This window comes from Mizuhopecten yessoensis, unplaced genomic scaffold (assembly GCF_002113885.1).
Source record: "Mizuhopecten yessoensis strain PY_sf001 unplaced genomic scaffold, ASM211388v2 scaffold716109, whole genome shotgun sequence".
Classification (NCBI taxonomy): Eukaryota; Metazoa; Mollusca; class Bivalvia; order Pectinida; family Pectinidae; genus Mizuhopecten; species Mizuhopecten yessoensis.
The window spans coordinates 121,065-142,869 of record NW_018479952.1 but is presented as its reverse complement, the minus strand read 5'-3'; the positions used below and the strand labels follow the sequence as shown (position 1 = coordinate 142,869).

The 21,805-nt window shown below is 38.4% G+C and overlaps 2 protein-coding genes across 4 annotated transcripts; both read right to left on the bottom strand.

Moving 5' to 3' along the window:
- Positions 1 to 1,493: 1,493 nt before the first annotated feature.
- LOC110441727 (ankyrin-1-like) lies at positions 1,494 to 7,426 on the bottom strand. Its single transcript, XM_021484961.1, has 4 exons — positions 7,335 to 7,426; positions 4,244 to 4,916; positions 2,611 to 2,920; positions 1,494 to 2,272 (listed from the first exon to the last, which is right to left on the bottom strand). Exons 2-4 carry the CDS (start codon positions 4,892 to 4,894, stop codon positions 1,755 to 1,757), a joined length of 1,479 nt encoding a protein of 492 aa, XP_021340636.1. The 5' UTR covers positions 4,895 to 4,916; positions 7,335 to 7,426; the 3' UTR covers positions 1,494 to 1,754.
- A 1,714-nt stretch (positions 7,427 to 9,140) lies between these two features.
- On the bottom strand, positions 9,141 to 21,141 carry LOC110441728. Of its 3 annotated transcripts, none has more exons than XM_021484962.1 (3): positions 21,036 to 21,141; positions 19,600 to 19,711; positions 9,141 to 10,420 (listed from the first exon to the last, which is right to left on the bottom strand). In XM_021484962.1, the coding sequence occupies exon 3, from the start codon at positions 10,418 to 10,420 to the stop codon at positions 9,500 to 9,502; it is 921 nt and encodes a 306-aa protein (XP_021340637.1). In that variant the 5' UTR covers positions 19,600 to 19,711; positions 21,036 to 21,141; the 3' UTR covers positions 9,141 to 9,499. The 3 variants fall into 3 exon arrangements, with proteins under 3 accessions (XP_021340637.1, XP_021340638.1, XP_021340639.1); XM_021484963.1 differs by having other exon boundaries at positions 19,600 to 19,708; XM_021484964.1 differs by lacking the exons at positions 19,600 to 19,711; positions 21,036 to 21,141 and adding an exon at positions 14,177 to 14,189.
- Positions 21,142 to 21,805: the final 664 nt, after the last annotated feature.

Below are 21,805 nucleotides of genomic sequence, written 5' to 3'. Positions count from 1 at the left end.
CACATCCTTTTATGTTTTGATGCAGAGCTAAACATAGTAACTGGTACTGGGGAACTATATAGCTAGTAGACAGTGCTGGCGTAACAACTAAATCCCAAATCGCGGATGAATGTCTACAAGGTACGAGTGAATGGTCATATATTTTAGGATTTTAAGAAATTTTAATAACAAAAAGTGAGGTTGATTAACACTTATTTAAACACACCTCTGCCACATACTATAAGCTAGGAGCTGAGAAACGGGTAACTGTGGTATAGGATGCCTCAATGGAATTAACCTTCATATAAGAAACATCTACTGAGAGTATATAAATGTGAAAATATCAGTTACCGCCGATAGTTTCAAGATTTTCACGCAAAAATGATTTTTTTTCACAACATTTCTCCTCATGCTTTGAACAATGGTATTTTTACATAGTTATACGATGCACATCACCATACGTCAACTTTAAAAGCGCGTGTCTGGATTAAATCAATCGCATAACGAGGAAGTATACTATTGTGTTTCCCTCCCACGCTCAAACTTTCCTGATCATTTTTCCTTTGTTCGGAACCTCTCTAGACAAATGAGAAAAAAAGTCTTTTCGTGAGTTCCGATTGACCTAAGCAGAAATCAACAACAACCGAGACTAGTAAATGTTTATTGTAAATTTAGAATTTGTAATGTTCAATTTCCGATTGAATGTGGTAGATGGAATAACATCCCAAGAGAAGATAGAAAATGTATTCTTTGTGACCTGAATGAAATTGGAGACGAATATCATTATTTGTTTAATTGTAATGATCATCAAATACTGCAGAATATAAAAAAAAATATGTCGAGATATTATTTTGAAAGATTTGGTTTGGTTTGTTTGTGTTTTACGTGCTACATGTGTAGCATGTACACCGGAGAGAAACCACCGACCTACGACCAGTTCCTACCCCAAGAGAGTCTCGAACCCGCTACCCAGCATATACGTGTGTAAAACTTGTGCCCAACTCCCATTGTATATAAATTACAATAAAATATGTTTAAATCAAGCGGTGAAGGGCTAGTGGGCTGAATGTCAGTCGGCTTAACCACTTGGCCACCGCGGCCCCATTTCGAAAAACCTAGTAGTAGTACTTTCAAGTTCAATACATTTTTTAATCATGTCAATAATGGAGAATTCATTTTACTTTTTAAATTCCTTAAGCACATAATTGAGCGAATTAACACTGTCCATTACCACCTTGATGTTTATGTAAATTGTTCTATATACATGTATGTATATGTAAATTCTCTACACTGTAACCAGTTCGCGAGAATCAAACTTGTCATTGTCATTGCTGGGCGGAATCCTGATCATCTTTACTTTGTGTATTGTTCTATTTCGGTAGGGTAGCACGATTCTTTGTTTCCCTAATCATGTTTCACGGTAGTCGTGTTTCTTTTCCACAAGGGCAGTGGATCTATATAGTAGCTGATAATTTAATAAAACACTCAGTATATCATGTGAAAACCAGACTTTAGTTTTACCAGCGTTTTTATTCGATAGGCTTACATAATTATAATATGCATACATTATCAGAGGGATTGGTATACAAGCTTTTCGCTAAATATAAATTCCTTTCCCAAAAAAGTTTAATTTTCTATGGCTCATTTAGTCACGTGATTAAGTACTATTAATTAATCTACAAAACACTGAATAACTACAATGCTCTGAATAGTCATCCTCAGAGAAAAGTTTTTGCTTTTGAACATAAAAACGTTGTTGTTTTTTTAAATTGTATTCACACAAACGCCATAGCTTTGAAGTAGAATTTGAGCGTGTCAACATCCTTGATATGTCCTTCATTTCCTGGTTCACAAAACTCGCCTTTGCGCATAAATCGTTTCATAACTTCAGGAATCGGAAGCTCGTCCAACTTGACATTGGTATTTCTATGCAACGCCTTGAAAACAGCGAGTATTGCGGAGTGAAATAATAACAGAGGATGCCTAGCCCGGAATTGAAGGAACGAATGCATTTCCGGGTTTACTGTGAGCGTTTTTGGAGCGTTTCCGGTGTAACCTTGCATGAGGTACGGTAGTCGACTGACGTTGTATCCGGCCGACAATAGCGCCACCACCACATCCCAAAATCCCTTTTCAATCGCTAGTTCCATCGGGTCCAGCACGAGCTCATCGTATTTGTTGAAAGCGACCCGCCCCTTCATGTCGAGCCGACAGCTCCACTGCAGTAAAGCTCGTATACATGGCATGTCATGCTTCATTACAGACACAAGTAAGGCCGTTGTGCCACTCCGAACTACAAAGAAAGCAACACGGAATTAAAAAAAGGAACAGTATTAAAATGTAAGTCGCATATTAATTGCAGAAGATGAAAATGACAGGATACAATTTTACTTGTTTACAGGAGTGTGATAATGTTAGGTTTTGTGTCCCCTAAAAAATCTGTAAATCTTCCAATGTCACCGACGTTTATAAGTTTTTAAAAACAAAATGGGACTGGCAAACGTGAAACAAAAGGAAATATAGAACGAAACTAAACATCAAATTAATAACGTCTAACGCCATACCCACATAATCAATGGTAAATGATGAATGGTTTACAGTAATACTTAGTTGGTAGGGTTTAGTACGAACATGTGATATCCGGGTCGGCTCCATTGTCGAGAACGAGTCGTACAAGCTGTGAGGCACGGACGAACGCGGCGTTGACCAGAGGGTTGCTGTATTCACACATGTTGTTGTTTAGATCCGTTCCCGCCTGTATCAGCTGAATGGCGGCGGCCAAAACGTCATCACTTACATCCGGTTGCCGGTCTGAGATCCGCGCATGCCGGCAGATTAGATTGGTCAATGGACTCCTTCCGGTCACGTCTAGCAAGTTTGGATTAGAGCCTGCACATAATAGGATTTCGAACAGCTCGAAATTCCCGTTAATTACTGCATTCTGTAAAACAACAACAACAATAATGAACGAAGTGAACAGTTGACTTACAACTAAAACCGTATTTTTTCTATAGAACTTTGATAGGCTTGGATTCTCTGTGCTGGTTTCTATAGAACTTTGATAGGCTGGAACTCTCCGTGCTGGTTTCTATAGAACTTCGATAGGCTTGGACTCTCCGTGCTGGTTTATATGGAACTTTGATAGGCTTGGACTCTCCGTGCTGGTTTATATGGAACTTTGATAGGCTGGGACTCTCCGTGCTGGTTTCTATAGAACTTTGATAGGCTGGGACTCTCCGTGCTGGTTTCTATAGAACTTCGATAGGCTGGGACTCTCCGTGCTGGTTTATATGGAACTTTGATAGGCTGGGACTCTCCGTGCTGGTTTCTATAGAAGTTTGATAGGCTGGGACTCTCCGTGCTGGTTTCTATAGAACTTCGATAGGCTGGGACTCTCCGTGCTGGTTTATATAGAAGTTTGATAGGCTGGGACTCTCCGTGCTGGTTTCTATAGAAGTTTGATAGGCTGGGACTCTCCGTGCTGGTTTCTATAGAACTTCGATAGGCTGGGACTCTCCGTGCTGGTTTATATGGAACTTTGATAGGCTGGGACTCTCCGTGCTGGTTTATATGGAACTTTGATAGGCTGGGACTCTACGTGCTGGTTTCTTTAGAAGTTTACTAGGCTGGGACTCTCCGTGCTGGTTTCTATAGAAGTTTGATAGGCTGGGACTCTCCGTGCTGGTTTATATGGAACTTTGATAGGCTGGGACTCTACGTGCTGGTTTCTTTAGAAGTTTACTAGGCTGGGACTCTCCGTGCTGGTTTCTATAGAAGTTTGATAGGCTGGGACTCTCCGTGCTGGTTTATATGGAACTTTGATAGGCTGGGACTCTACGTGCTGGTTTCTTTAGAAGTTTACTAGGCTGGGACTCTCCGTGCTGGTTTCTATAGAAGTTTGATAGGCTGGGACTCTCCGTGCTGGTTTATATGGAACTTTGATAGGCTGGGACTCTACGTGCTGGTTTCTTTAGAAGTTTACTAGGCTGGGACTCTCCGTGCTGGTTTCTATAGAAGTTTGATAGGCTGGGACTCTCCGTGCTGTTTTTTTTATGCGGACAACACTCCAATAAGGATACAATTATAATCAGATTGCACTACTAGGTATTTAGCAAATTATTTGGTCAGCGATACCAACAAAACATTTCATTCACAACATTTTGATTTCTTTTAGTAAATCATCATCCTATGAAAATGAAAAGAAAAAAAAACATTCATTAAGCCATAACTGACAAGCGTTTCAGGGACCATGTGCCATACTCACGTGCAAGGCTGTTCGTTTACACTTGTAATCCCGCATAGAAACATCCGCACCAGCCTCGATGAGCATTCGCCCTAACGTCACTTTGTTCTCAATGTTAGAATTCATGCACAGCACCATAAGTGGCGTGATTCCATTGTCTGTAATCGAATTCACATTTGCGGAGTTCTTTAACAAAAACTCGACGAATTCCGGCTGTCCTGTTTCTACGGCCATGTGAAGAGCAGACCTACCTTCAATATCCTGACAATGCATAATGTCTGCGTCACGTGATAATAACATTTTTGCCATTCCCATGTCCTGTCGCATCATGCAGTACATCAGTGGCGTCATGCCCCATTCGTCTGTTACCCCGATAGCAGCACCATAGTCCAGCAGGATTCTGGCACATTCTATGTGTCCCTTGTCGCAACAAATATGGAGGAGAGCCCTCGACTTGTCCTCGAAAGGTTTCAATCCCGCGTCTGCTCCATTGTCAAGGAGGCCACGTAATACTGTTCTTTCGTCTGCCTCGATTGCGCGGTAAAGTTCAATAGCGTAATCGTATTCCTCTTCTTCCTCCTCTTCCTCGTCGTCGCTTTCCTCCTCTTCCTCCTCCTCCTCCTCCTTCTGGTCGTCGGGATTCTCATCGTATCCGCCGTAGGAGTTATACATTTCGACAGAGTGCTCGGGTTGTCTATAAATAAAAGGAATAAGTACGTCATTCAGGTAATGACTGGTAATTCAGTAAAAGCGAATTAATATCAATATGTTCTGTACACAGAGTTTAATTACAACATTAATAAAGTTTAAGGACATGTACATTTTTTATATGTAATTAAATACTAGTAATCGATACTGTTTCATGTCAGAATTTGTTTTGCACATTTTCCTAATATTAAAGGAGACCCGCTCTTATTTTGATAATCTTCTTTGGGTCATTATATACCGGTGTTACGTTGAAAACTGACCCGGTCCGTGTTCCAAGGGGGTCCATTTTCAACGTTACACCGGCAGAATGTTTGAACACCATGTATTAGTCCGAATTATTCTGACGTTTTATCGACTTTTTTCATATCGGTCTGTCGTCAATTAACGTCACTAAAAACATATTTTTTCAAACTTACTCTATTTTACTCTAGTTTTTTGATAGCCCCGCCTTCTAATGCCACGTGACTAAAATCTCGCCAGCCTACGTCATAACGTTGGGAAATACCTTCGGAAACGCGAGATCTCGTCAAGTCATGTGACATTGTTCATGGCCTTATTTCCATTAAAAACATGGGTTGGTATAGAAAACGTTGGAAAATACTTATCGTAATGATCTTTGAAACATGTTATTGATACCCCCTAGTGCATAAAGAATAGATCATTCGATCCATGTGCGACATGTGTGTGAAAGTGACGATTTGTTTCTAAAATATCAGTTTGAAGTCCGACCCGGCTGTGGGTTGCATATTTCCCGCATATTATAGAGGGCCGGAGTTCTGACGTGAATCGACGACAGACCGATATGAAAAAAGTCGATAAAACGTCAGAATAATTCGGACTAACCATGTATAAGGTGACGTGGTAGTCTTTTAATGTTGCTGTTGTTAGAATCGAAACAGAGGTATTGGTCTGGGCGAATTTGTAAGAATTATAACACCATGGAAGACAAGGTACCTGCAATATATGTTCATTACTTACAACTCTAAAATTCACAGTGATAAAACCTGCATGTACTGCATTATTTAGTGACATGATTTTTTTCCCCCAAAAATATCATTGATCATCTAGTGAACTGAAACTTTTGCACGATATGGGTTTCTTCATTATTAGGTCTCAAATGAAGTGAGGAAAGTGTGCTTATATTATCACGTGCTTAAGTATGTCATTATGCATTTATACAGTTTCTGTTTGTGTTACAGTTCTGCGTACGTCTGGTCGTCTACGACCCCTAGCCCTTCACCACTGGGTCGCGGGTTCGAGGCCTACGTAGCTATAGGACGGTCTCCAGGTACTGGCCGCAGGTTGGTGGCCTTTCTCGGGCACACTGGCTTTCCTTCACCACCAAACCCTGGCTCGTCCTTAAATAGCTATGGCTGTTAATAGGACGTTAAGCACCAACAGATCAAACCAATCATTTGCAGTTCGATCCATCCAAAATATCTTCTTTTTCGATTAAAATTCATTAAACAAGTTTAATTGTATTTTGAAACACCTCTAGACTTTATCAAGAAGAAAAATATACAGTGTTTGATAAAAAAATAAATGCAGAGAAGCATATATTGCATATAACGGTGTTTTTTAAAAATAGAATAGCTCGATTCCAAAACGAGGCTGTTAGCAATAGATGACCAATAAATATGCAAACCAGGGATACATATAAACGTACTTATTAAATCAAGAAAAACTGTCTAATGATGAGTTACATGGGATTTCGAAGTACGGGATTCAAATTAAAGTTAAGTTTAACATGAAATTACTGTAGATGTGAACTTTCACTCCAAAATCGAATTTGTGCGTTTCTCCTTAATAATTTTCAAGTTTCATCTCGAACGCACATAAATATGCAATTTTCGAATAACCTATATAACTCAGCATCTTCGAAATCCAACATTTCTGCTCTTCGTGTCTCGAGACATATTTGATACATTTGTGTAAGGAGTGCTTAGGATTAGTGTCAATATGTGATGTATTATCGTTACCACCGTTATACACTGTATACGTTTGATCTACGACTGATACATATATAACCCAAAGATTCACTCCTTTATCAAACATATATACTTTTGATGAATATGGTATTGATAAATAAAATAGTGTCGACCTATTTTATGTAAAATCGATATTGAGTAATCTAACCGGACCTAAGAGGGGGTCTAAAAGTTCTCTGACAAAATAGACCTCGCATACGGGCCTAAAGCCTTCTGAGATTCTCCCTCTTTAACCAAATCGTCTGCCACCATTAAGTAAACGTGTAGAACGACGCATATTCTGTGTTAGCTGTGTTGTTCTAGGATAACCCAGTTAAACCTTGTCCGTTTCATGGTCCTAGTATGATATAGGAAGTAGTAACACACATGCTACAGTAAGCATACCTAGTCATGTTCATAATAATGGAACTACTCACCACAAAGTAACTCACATCTGCAGCAAAAATGTCGATGCCGAAATATATGAAAGGGTGTCTACAGAACGAATAATTGGATACAAGCTGAGGAGTTCCGAGCGCACGAAACGGGGAGTTATGTAAACACGTACATGTACTCTTCTACACGTGTGTACATGCGGTACACTATACCAATATACGAGTCGCACATAACTCAGCACTGCGAAACGGCCCTGTAGGTTAAGCTCTTGTGATTGTGCGGACAGCTAGCCATATCGAACACCACCAATATTTTACTCCGGAATGACAGATAGCCGGATTCCACAGGTTCAGTTCATATACCATCACTGTACACAAATCAGGGCAGTACCCAAATCGGGACACTTGAAGGGAAATGTCACAAGAAATTTGCATGCTGTGCTAAGAAGTACAGTATTTTCAAATTGAAAGATGTTTATATACCAATAAAACATTATATGAACTTTATTTACTGCCACTTATGGTTATAATCACAGTTTTTTGTTTGTAAATAATGACGGAAATTTGACGTTCTAAATTGAAGCGCCATGCGGCCATATTGGTTTTCAATTTTTGTATGTGATTTTTCACAATCCTTCTATTTCACAACTAATGGTAGTTTAGAAAAGAAATTCATTCAGAACGACCATTGACTCTCAAATATTCCAAAGATATGCCATGTTATGCTAAATCCTTTTTTCTTCCCCAAATATAAGGCAAAACAGGTAGGGATGCCCCGATTTGAGTACAGCTACACATTTTTCGCGATTACGTAACCATGACTATATTTCCGGGTTTATTTATAGAACCATGCGCCGGGAATATCGTCTTGTTATCAAAATGAAAAGATAATGATATCGATTTAGGAAAAGTGAACAAAAATTACTGGGATCGGTACTATGATATGAAATACACCAATATTTCACTAAAAAGTGTCCCGATTTAATTACTGTAACGTTGTACATATAGTAATTAGTTCATTTGTAAGCTGTAAAATGCAGGTTTTCGCTACGATAGAATGATGTGGCATTGGACACTGTCCTCTGGTTCCTATATATTTAGTTTTTGGAACGAGGCACTTTTCAGTACAAGCTTTACATAAATAAAACAATTTCAACCCGAAAACATGTGTTACGGATAAATAGAACTATTTTAAACTGTTTTTTAAGGTAAAATATTAAAAACCTTATCAAAAATAATTCAAGAGTTGAATATAAGGTAAAACAATGTTTTTTTTATTTACCAATGATAAACATTGACGACCTTCCATACAATTCTCACTAACATCATTAATAAATGTTAACGACCTACCATACAATTCTCACTGACATCATCAATAAATGTTAACGACCTACCATACAATTCTCACTAACATCATCAATAAATGTTAACGACCTTCCATGCAATTCTCACTAACATCATTCATAAATGTTAACGACCTACCATACAATTCTCACTAACATCAATAATAAATGTTAACGACCTACCATACAATTCTCACTAACATCATTAATAAATGTTAACGACCTTCCATACAATTCTCACTAACATCATCAATAAATGTTAACGACCTTCCATACAATTCTCACTAACATCATTCATAAATGTTAACGACCTTCCATACAATTCTCACTAACATCATCAATAAATGTTAACGACCTTCCATACAATTTTCACAAACATCATTAATAAATGTTTACGACCTACCATGCAATTCTCACTGACATCAATAATAAATGTTAACGACCTTCCATACAATTCTCACAAACATCATTAATAAATGTTTACGACCTACCATGCAATTCTCACTGACATCAATAATAAATGTTAACGATCTTCCATACATTTCTCACAAACATCATCAATAAATGTTAACGACCTTCCATACAATTCTCACAAACATCGATAATACATGTTGACGACCTTTCATACAATCCTCACAAACATCGATAATAAATGTTAACAACCTTCCGTAACATTCTCACAAACATCGGCTAATGCATATTTTATTTGTATCAAAATATATACATTGGAATTGGACACATTTTTTTTTTAAATTATATAAAGCCCTTTCCCAGTTATCACTAACATAAATGATAAACGTTTACGAAATGTCTTGAAATAACCACTGTTACATACATTGTACGTGAAGTCTCATAAATTATCCACTACAAATATTGCTGGTATACGCTCAGGAGTTTTCCTCGGCCGGTGTTCCTCCTCTGACGTGCCGTGAGCGACGTCTCGTAGACATAACGACAGTAGTTCCCGAGGTAAAACCAGTCACATTCAAAGGGATCGCTGTACGTTTGTACGGGAATCCGAGGGAACACGTGCTCATTCTTAATGTACATTATATATAGCAGGTTTTGGTCTGTACCCATCAGACGCCGAGCGATGAGTGATTCAACTAATAGCCTGTAGTCTTCGATGAATACCATGAGATACTCTGGCCTGCCTATAAACATTCCCCCTGCGACCCACACAGCATCCTCCCGTATAACCGTTAAAGCAGTGTGCGGTTTAAATGCATTAATTTGTCCAAAAGCTATGTGATCGTCTCGAAAATCGGGGGGGATTTGGAGCTTGAAATGTTTCTCATATCTGAACCGGAAGTAACCGATGTCTATCCATGCTAAGTACTTGGTCCGGAACATTCGTTCCCGTATCACCGTTTCCATTAACTCGTATTTGGCATGCATGGCACAGCTGTATTGTTCTATTATTGTGTTTGGGGAGTGTTTTGGGTAGCCAGGTTGAGCGAATATTGACTTGATTTCAGGGGCAAGATTAAACGCCCACATGTCACCTTTGTTAATAAAATATATCTTAGTTTTGTGAGACGGAAGATGCATTCTCGCCCTCTGCAGCATACCTTTTACTTTGTGTGAATCTGTAAAAGCAATCAAATCATTGTCAAATTTGGAGAACCCTTCTAACCAGGCCAGATAATGTTCTATTCCTCTCGAGACCTCGCCCTTTTTGAACGTTTCAATATAGAAGTAGGCTGTTACGAAAGTTATATCATTTTCCATGGAGTCGGAGTTGATCATGAAGGACTTCGGTACCGGAGTACGTGGACTGTACATCTGAATATAAAAAAAGTCAACGACAGGTTTATCATTCAGATTAAAGATTTATTTGCCATATTACAAACGCGTACATTTTTTGGAAAGGTTGATTTAACGAGACATGATCACAACAAACTTATCTCCGAATAGGAACAAACGGAAACTATTATTTAACACTCGTTTAACTCTCCTTAAAATTCGTGTAACTTTTCTCAAAATATTCACTAGAAACACAAAATACACCAGATTGCAATACTGTAATACATCACATAGTAATACTACATGTACATCACATAGCCATACTACAACACATAGCCATACTACAACACATAGCCATACTACATCACATAGCCATACTACATCATATAGCTTTACTATATCACATAACCATACTACACCACATATCTGTACTACAACACATAGCCATACTACATCAAATAGCCTTACTACTGTACAACACATAGCTATACTGCAACACATAGCCATACTACAACACATAGCCATACTACATCACATAGCCATACATGTACTACATCATAAAGCTTTACTATATCACATAACCATACTACACCACATAGCAAACTACATCACATAGCCAAACTACATCACATAGCCATACTACATCACATATCTGTACTACAACACATAGCCATACTACATCAAATAGCCTTACTACAACACATAGCTATACTGCAACACATAGCCATAATACAGCACATAGCCATACTACAACACATAGCTATACTGCAACACATAGCCTTACTACAACATATAGGCATACTACATCACATAGCCATACTACATCACATATCTGTACTACAACACATAGCCATACTACATCACATATCTGTACTACAACACACAGCCATTATATATATCATATATGCATTTCGTCCATTTTGGAGTAGTTAATAGTATTATGATGATCAAACGAAAGATGAAATGTTTCTTAAGTGTTTGGAAACATTTTTCAAAAGTGCAATGATAATTACAAATAGTGCTTTGATAATAAGATTAGCAAACGTCCATAGAACATGCTTAACAAATGATCCTCGGCCTGTATATCTCCCCTGTTAATTCCCTCAACTTGGCGATCGCGAGAAGTTGTAAAATGTGTTTGACAAATTTAGGCAATATCTAACATTTTATTGAGCCAAACATTTAACTGATGTCACTTTGTCAGCTCAAAATGGATCATTTGTATCATCTGGGGTAAAACTAATATAAAAACAAAATTGAGCAATAATACGAAATATTTCTGCCAGTCTGAGGGCATTTAAAATGAAAGTCCAATATTTTTTAACACTAGTTTGAATTTAGTTTATGTAGAAATACTCCTGCGGATCTTAGTCGGAAAATGTTAGCATAGCAGTCAGCGTAGCAGTCAGCGTTGTTTATACAGTAGAGCTTTAGATAATGCACACACATAGAAATACATAATGTAGGTAAGGAGTCCTGTGAGTATTATTTGAAAATAGTTTCGTTTTTGTCAAATTTAGTTACAGGGAAGTTAGGAAGAACTTGAATATGACAGTAAACACAACAGCGGACCGTTAGGGACACACCAATGGTACATGTGTACTAAAAGTCAAAAGAATGAAACTCCATGTCTAATTTTCTCCAGAAATGAAAATGAAAATTCGGACAAAAGGGAAAAATGCCCATGAAATCCTTTATATACAAATGTAGCATTACAATTTTTGCTATAACTTTTCATTCATATAAATCTGCCAGAATATAAGTTCCATCTACGGCAGAGTAATTTTAACATATATATGAATGATAAAATACAATGTGTACCGAAGTGTATATTTAAGCATTGAACTGTTTTTGTATGGCATTTATGATCTATTTGAATGACACAGCTTTGCAAGCAAACAACGCGCATTATGATTTGTTTGCTTGCAAAGCTGTGTCATTCAAATAGATCATAAATACCATACAAAAACAGTTCAATACTTATATTTACGTTTTCTCTGCCTCTTATGTTCTTTTTTAACTTATAATTTATATTTAAAATTTAAAATGCCCGCCTTATCGACAGTCCACACAAATTCGTTCAATAATTTGAACAGCGTATTGTCGCGTGCTGATTTGCAAACAAAGTAGTAATTTGAAATTTTAACAAATACTTCAATTTTATTCCACAATTCAGTATCAATACAATTGCGTATGATATGTCTATAGGATGATTTAAGTTTATCAATAGAAATCTGAGCTGAAAGTTAGATTTTAAATTGTTCCGATTTTTCCCCGGAACAAATTTCGCGCATGTGTAGAAGTACGGGTTGTTAGGGTGTGTATAGGCCTATACTGGTATGTACGTGTGCATGCAAGTTACTATCGAGGTGTGCATGTGGATCGGTGATTGTGTGAGGGCGTGAATGAAGTGAAAACTGTATTAAATACCTTGTGCTTGTTATTTATGCATTACTGTCGCTGGGATTTGTGGCTGTCACTCGTGTCGTCCATGTTGTTTATTTACTTTCCTATTTCCGTCACTGTTCAGAAGCTAGACCTTAGCTGATTGGTTCACGACTCCAACGTGTTAGCTTGGCTGTCATTGGCTGCCGGTTAGTATAAACACGGCAATACACGTGCAAATCTTCGTCTGCTGGATAACCGATACATCCGGTAGTGAAGCGGACGTAAAACCTATCAATCAATCAGTGCAAATCTTCAGTGAGGTAGTAGCTCTGAGAGCTGAATCTAACTCGTCTATCTTGTCTGTCCTCTTTACGGGTCTGTGTCTATAAGGTGGGTGTGAATGTACAATGTTACTTGTGTTTGTGTATGTCCCGGGCAAAGCCAAGTAGCTGACCCGCTATGTTAATTAAGTGTCCCAGCGGTGGCCGTAGGTAAGGGCCCTCGTCGTGTTCTTGTGTACATGTTTGTTTACTTCTCTCTTATGTAATAAAGTCTATTAAATGTTAGTTGGGACTTGTTCATTTGTACGATAGGAACCACGTGGAACCCTAGACTAGAACCTGGGTTGACTTATACGATGACCGAGGTCACTCCTCCTACACATGGATAAATACAGTGAACACCGTGAATCCGAACTTGACCTCCACGAGGGAGTTATTTTTGGAAGTTTTTGTGAAGTATCCAGACGTGAATTTATTTGTTGATTGTGTGGGAATCTGACTGCAGTCGGTAGATTATATAACAGCCTCGTTATTTGACATGTCGTGATCTGAAACTGAAGAAACCGTGGCAGCGAGACGCGTGAAACTGATATCGTTTGAAGTGAGTGATCTTGCGACGGAGCACAGGGGTTCGTTACAAATGTCTGAAATGTTAATGTGTGCTGTGACTCATATCAGTAGGTCTGTAACATATTTGTCAGTAGGTCTGTATTTCAGACATTTGTAACGAACCCCTGTTGATCAGTGCAGTGTAACAGACGATATTTCTGATAAATTGCAAGAATGTCAAAATTGTTTCCATTGCCAGCATTGGTGATTTCAACCGATGTGCATTTTGTACGATATTGCAGGCCTTGGTCTTGTTTTTGTTGTAATAAAAGTATTTTTTATTTTATTTTTTATTTTGCACATAAATTTACAATGCCATTGTCAAGTCTCACAATGCCCAGCGATATTTCAGCAGCCGTCATGTTTATTTACATTGGATAAATACGCTAAGAACTGTGTCTCGTGTTGCATGGGAATTAAAGTCCCATCAACGACACAGCTTTCAAAGAGGCTATATAGTGACAATGCCATGCAAATGTAAATATATGTATATAAGTGTGATAAAAACAAGGCGTACCGAACGAACGTGATCGTTCCTTGGACGTAAACCATTCAGCATATCTAAAATAATAAATGAACCAAAACAATGCAGTCTCAAATAATCACGAACACATTTCAAATGTAAATTGAAAATGCAAAATTTAGTTATTTGTTTAGATATAGCAGACATCTTAAGTATATGGTTAATCAATATCGCCTCAACAGGGAAAAACGATTCTTTGGATTAACCTCTATCCACGATACTATGGAAAGCCTGTACGGGTCACCAAAAAAGTTTATGTCGTAGTAACGACTTACTATCTCGAAACAGCGACCCAGCTATGTCGTAGTAACGACTTACTATCTCGAAACAGCGATCCGGCTATGTCGTAGTAACGACTTACTATCTCGAAACAGCGACACAGCTATGTCGTAGTAACGACTTACTATCTCGAAACAGCGACCCAGCTATGTCGTAGTAACGACTTACTATCTCGTAACAGCGATCCGGCTACGTCTTAGCAACGACTTACTTTCTCGTTATAACGACAAAGATTGTCATGGATACGACATGGTAATTCGTTATTACACTTTTTCCTCGGTGACGCGTTCCGGCGTTTGAACGATACAGCTAACCAATTATTCCCCAGGACCTAGAGACCGTACTGAAATCGGCTGAAACAAACTGACTTTTGGTAAGAACTATTAACTTAAAAATATAAACTTCATAGTTGTCATGTATGTGGCTATAAGAATATGGTTTTGCCATACAAAAAATCGTTCAACGGGAGGTAACTCGTTTTCCACTGTATCGTTGTCCCCAGTAAGATGGTGTTTTTTTTGCTTTCTTTATTATTATGGGAGGAGTGGTAATAATAACAATAACATTTAAAATGTTCATGTAGCTTTAAAAACTCAACATGATGTGTTCAAATAGATTCAGTGAGGCGACAAACCGGTAGACATATACGGTGACCCGTTAGAGCTATAATATGAAAATGATTTATTAATGACTGCCAATAATTTATCTGGAAACGAGGCCGCCAATTGCTTATCACACAGAAGTTTATGAATCTATAATTTATTCATTTACTTTTGAAATTAGCAACAGACGTCTTAAAAAATCTTCACATATTCGGTTAGACGATGGAAAAAAATACTGTTGCCCGATTCATACAATGCACATGCGAGCACCTTCCTAAACTAAATTGATAGTTACGATTCTTCAACACGACTTATCGACATGTCATCAAGCCAACAACAGCTGGTCACTGTTAGTCAGTTATTCCTGCCCGAATGCCCCGTGGTACAATGAAAATTTCTGCGTAGAAAAACAGAACCGTAGAAAAGCAGAGAAAGTGTCAAGGATCAAATTAACCGTTAACCAACATATTTATAGGGAACAATTTCGATTAGTTGGTTCACTTCTCATTCAGTTAAAGAAAGCTTATTATTTCGAAAGAATTGAAGAATGTGGCAAGGACCATAGACAGCTTTCAGAAAGGTAAAACTATCCTACCAAGCTGTAATTTTGAAAAAGACTTGTCAAATAAGTTCAATGAATAAAATTAGCTCGACCAGGAAAATATTGCCGAAGTGAACTATACTGCTGACAATGATATCTGACACTACATTTGATGGGGAACCATTGACAAAGCTCTCACCAACAACCCAGTATCAAATATGCCTTTTCTGTCTAAGATTTTGAATAAAGTTATTCCCGGCGTTTAGAGGTTCTCCATGCAAACAGTCTCCATGACAACCTGCAATCGGCCTACCGCATGGGACACTCCACTGAGACGGCCCTCCTACGTGTCCATAATAACATAGCTTCTGCATTGGATAACAAGTGCAGAGCGGTGCTTGTTATGTTGGATTTGTCAGCTTCATTTGACGTCATCGACCATGGCATAATTTATAAACGTATCACACTATGCTGGATACAATCTTATCTGCGTGAACGACGACAGTGTAATGCCATCGGATAAACCTACTCACATGACAAAGTATTCGGGGTTCCTCAAGGACATGGGTCGGTGTTAGGACAAGGGTCGGTGCAGTTGGGATACAATTACAGAAAATCTGAAAGCATGTCTGACATATATCAGTACCTGGATGAACGCCAACATGCTAAAGCTTAATCAGGAAAATACGGAACTAATCGTCTTTCCCCCAAAGTGTCAGCAAGCAATGGCTCTCCAGCTCAAGGTCGGTGCCAGAACTATTGAGAGTAGCCCAGCTGTTATAAACCTAGGTTATACTTAAATACTATTGTCAAATCCTGTTACTTCCAGATCAGGAACATCGGCTATTTCCGGCAGTTTATAACTGCAGATGCATGCACTTTTTTGGTGCATTCACTTGAAGCCTCTTGGTTAGATTATAGTAACGCCCTGTTCTGTGGTATATCTGACAAACTAACTAGTCGTCTGTAGAGGGTTCAGAACACTGCAGCACGGCTGGTTACTCGTTATCGAATGAGAGAACACATCACAACTGTGCTATATTCATTGCACTGGTTATCTATACGACACAGGTCGCAGTACAAAATTTTAGTGTACACATACAAGGCACTGAATAGAACAGCTGCCCAGACCCTACAGGAGCTCGTTACCCTTTATCAGCCGTCACGATAACTGCAGTCGGAGTCAGAATCATTGTTGTGTGTCCCAAAATCTCGTACTGTGACCATGGAAACCGGTGCTTTGGGAGGGTTTCGGCCACGTTGTGGAATAGCTTACCATCTGCTATCAGAAAGTAAAATACCCTCGCAAAATTCAAGAAAGACAAAAAAACTCATTTTTTTCATGTCTGCATTGTATACCACCCTTTATTTATTCATTTATGTGCACATTGCGATGATTATCTGCTTGCTTAATGTATAAAAGTGATTGTTAGCCTTTGGTTTTTGTTTCACAATTATAACTAATTATGTATAATACCATTATCCATATGGTGTAAAGCGCTTTAGAGTAATTTTACAGTTCATATAGGGCACTATATAAATGTTGTATATTATTTATTATTATTATAAGAGTTTTAACACATATGCTACATCTTCTTTTGATGGCAGTACCTGTATTAAACTATTTATATATTATTCATATACTTTTCATTTCAATGAATATCCTAAACATAGAGACGTTTTCAAACGACAATTTGCGCGACATAACACTTTTCTTTGGCCAAAGGAACAAAGGACACGAATTTTTACACATCATGAACTTACTAAAGCAGATGTGAAATCATTGCTCTGGAAGGATACATACATTTCGTTTTTTTTATTATAAAATTATAACAATATCTACTCGTAACAGGAACCGTTACACCATAAGGTGCCGAAACTAACCAAGTAGTCGCAAGTGATGCATCAGAAAATGATCGCAATGCCATAATACTAGGGTTGTCAAACCGGTCTTATTTTTGTAACCGGTCACTTTTCTACCGATCGAGCAACAGGTTAATCGGTCAATTTGGTAGTCAAATAATAAACAGCTTCAAATAATAATATGTTTGGAAAATGTTCTATACCACAGACATACATGTATATATTAATTAACATGATAGTTTGCTCGTGTATTTCACTCCGGATTATCTTTACATCTCGCATGTAAAGGCGCGTTCTATCTCAGAAAGTTGATATTTCACAAGTCTGGCTTCCTTTTAAAATCAGTTCAGATTTTGTTATGGTCGCATCTATAGAAATGCAGATAGTTGTAGGTCAAAACCAGGGAAACATGGAGTAAATGTCCGACTTTTCGGTTAAGGATTTTGGTAATCGGTTAACCGGCTCACCGTTGACAACCCTACATAATACATCTACATACCAAATCTATAATATCAGTCAATAACTAAATGTCGACCAATCAGGACCCGACTTAACACGGACATTTTGTCAAATAAAAATAATCAACGCATTAGTGACACTGCACACTTTTACATAAGGATATTGGACAATGCATGAATTTCAGAAGCCAGTCTGTAGCAGCCATTTTGCAGAAGATGTTGACCTTTTTTCCCATCTTCAAGAACACGATAAAAATATTCAATAAAACAACGTTCATTGTGGTCAGTAAATCAGAGCAGAAATTGTTATAGCCTGAAATGACTCAGCAAATGATAGGCCATGATTTAGAACTGTTCGGAAACTTAACATCGAATGTCATTAGTAACTACATGTATTATATGTAACTGCAGTACACCTCTATTACTATGATATTTGTATCCCTCTGTAAAACCAAGCATGCTTATACATTAAATCTGTGTATGTAACATATCTGTGTATACCATTGTAAGTCAAATGTGTTGAGATAAAATAAAATCTGAGGCCCAGAGGGCCTATATCGCTCACCTGGATAATAAAGCAATCCCAAATAATACGTATTACAAACAACCCCTCCAATGGTACAGAAGAAGAAGTATTTTGAAGAATTAAACATCAAATTCTCCTATTGAGCCCTGCAACTCTGCACCCACAGGGGCCACATCCATCACGTATACAGAATTAAGACCCATTTGGCCTAGGTGCTCCAGGCCAAATTTGGATAAAATCCCTGAAATGGTACACAAGGAGAAGGATTTTAAAGATTTAAACCTCAATTTTCATTTTGAGACCCGCTCCTCTGCACCCAAAGGGGCCTCATCCACCGTTTATACAAGATCAAGTCCTATTTGCCCAAGGATGATCCAAACCAAATTAGGATAAAAACGCCTTATTCCTACGGTAGAAGCAGGGTTTCAAAGGTTTAACCTCTATTTCCCCGCACCTCTTGACCTTGGGAGTCCAACACAACAATTTTAACAAGATTGAGTCCCCTTGGCCCATGGATGCCCCAGACTAAATTGGGACAAATTGGGGGGCACACCAAACGTTATACAAAATTGAGTCCCCTTGTCCCAAGGATGCTCCAGACTACATAAGGATGAAACCCCTTTATCCCTAGGGTAAAATAAGGATTTCAAAGGTTTTATCTCTATTGTCCCTCACCCCTCTGCCCCCAGGGATTCCAAACCAACCATTTATCTAAATTGAGTGCCTTTTGCCAAAGGATGCTCAAGATTAAATTGGGATGAAATCCCATTAACCCTATGGTAGAAGAAGGCTTTGAAAGGTTTTACCTCTATTTCCCCTATTGGGCCCACTTCTCTGCCCCCATGGGGGCACACTCACTGTTTATACAAAATTGAGTCATCTTGGCCTAAGAATGCGTCAGACCAATTTTAGTCCAAATCTGCTGGATCGTTCAGGACTAATAGCATTTTAAAGGAAAAGTTGACGGATGGACGGACGGACGGTCGACGGACGCTGCGGTATGGCATAACAAGATTGTCTGGTCGGTATTGACATCGGACAATGCTATATGCTTTTGTTTGAGGGCATGTGATAGCTAGTTCGGCTTGGGGAAACTTAAATGAATAAAACAAACAGTTAGGAACGTATATAGATAAACACATACTTACAATATACCATAAGTATCAGGAGAATGTAGGCTTTAATTGGAAACAGTTGGACGACGTCATAGGAGTAGGTATTCAATATTTTCAGTATCCTGCTCGAGTTGAACACGAACTGCTGTCAACATTAAAATCAATGTGTCAAAAAGATGAACGTAAGAGAAACGTGTGATTGCAACATTAAGTTTAAGTAAATTTGTAGAAACGAAGAACAGACCTGTATCCCACTGTATGGGAACCGTAAACTAATGTGGCACCCGTCTCCATATGACTCTGGCTGTTTCGAGGACGATGCACCCCAAACAAACTACTTATAGACCAAAACAAAATGGTTGGTTGGGGATAACCGTAGACTAAAAGTGAATTAATAAAGGATCAACACGATCAACCCCTGGATAATTGGACAAAAAGACATGTGGTGGCTGGATAACTGGACAACAGGACAGTTGGTGGCTGGATAATTGATCAACAGGACAGTTGGTGGCTGGATAATGGGACAACAGGACAGGTGTTGGCTGGATAATGGGACAACAGGACAGTTGGTGGCTGGATAATGGGACAACAAGACATGCGGTGGCTGGATAATGGGACAACAGGACAGTTGGTGGCTGGATAAAGGGACAACAAGACATGTGGTGGCTGGATAATGGGACAACAGGACAGTTGGTGGCTGGATATTGGGACAACAGAACAGTTGGTGGCTGGATAATGGGACAACAAGACATGCGGTGACTGGATAATGGGATAACTTGCCTAGTTGATGGGATAGATGAGAATTTAACAGTGTTCCCTGAGAAGAGACAAGCGGGTTACTAGATTATGGTTTTGACCATCCTCCATACTTCAGAGGTTAGCTCATTACCGTACAGAGAGCGTAAGTGAGCGTAATCCCTCGAGAACCTAGGATGGGTTTTAATGAAAGTTGATGTCATACATGTGTATTTGGAATAGAAAGATAGAAAACATAAAACACAAATACATAAAAATACACAAAAAAATAAATACATAGAATAGAAACAACTAAGTCCGAAATTTAAGATGACATTTTAAGAATTTGTTTTTCCTAATTTAATTCTACATAATCTCAAAAAGCATAAGTTGAATGATATAGCGTTGTTGATGAGTTGTTGATGGACTGTGTTGTTTAATAACCAACATTTAGTACAACAAAAATTTAGTCTCATCGCAGAGTCAGTGAGTTGTTCCCTCATTTTAGGGATAAAGAGGAGACAAATGTAGCAACACTTGAGACCTCCCTTATTTATCTCTTATCTGCTCTTTCTATCCGACAGTCAATTAGGTTCGTGGTTAGAATAATGTAACCGAATTGTGTGTCAAGCAACGAGAGGATCCCGTCGTCACATGGCTTGAGTTTAGGTTAGGGCTTAAAATCCGACTCAACCGATCAGTTAATAAGATTAGTCTTAATAAGATGATCTTACCTTACGAACACACGTTGATCCCATCCGGGACTTCAACATTCTGTAAAAGCCAACTGATATCGAATACAAGGAAAATAACTTAGGTCGTCTACAGACACGTACGTGTCCAGACATTTTGCTACAGTTGTATGACAGGATACAAAACTACAGCCGGAACCGGAGTTAAAGCCGAGACGGAAACTACTTCAGTCCAAGTCGCATTCCATATTTTTCATGTGCATCATCTTCACGATTTTGTTTTGATTTTAGATATGTTCAATTCCAATGCTTCTATAAGGTATTATCCGTCTGTCCTTTCCTAGAAAATAACATTCTTTATATCTATATATACTTATATATGAAGCTTCTAACTTTGGTGAAACCATTTATAACCACGTTACATAATATATACTAAAAAGCTATGATAGTGACATGTCAGGCGACATTTATGTATTGTGTTGCTAAATTCCACTAACAGTGTAACCGTGCTCATAGAGACAGCAACCGTATTGTATTTTAAGTCGATACACACAACGATATATAATATTTCTAAAGCGACAAGGAAGTACAACATGGATCAGGAATGCACAAGGAAAGAGATACCGAGAACAGTATACAGTTGTTTCATGCCTTATCAGTGCGGCCTCGGGAAACAGTTCATCTGGAGGGTCCCAACTCCTCGGGAAAATGGTTTTGACTGTTGACTGATAAGGCATGAAACAACTGTTTTGTTACTTGACCAATGAAAAACCAAAAAGTTCTATGTCGAATGTGATGTTTAGATCTACCGA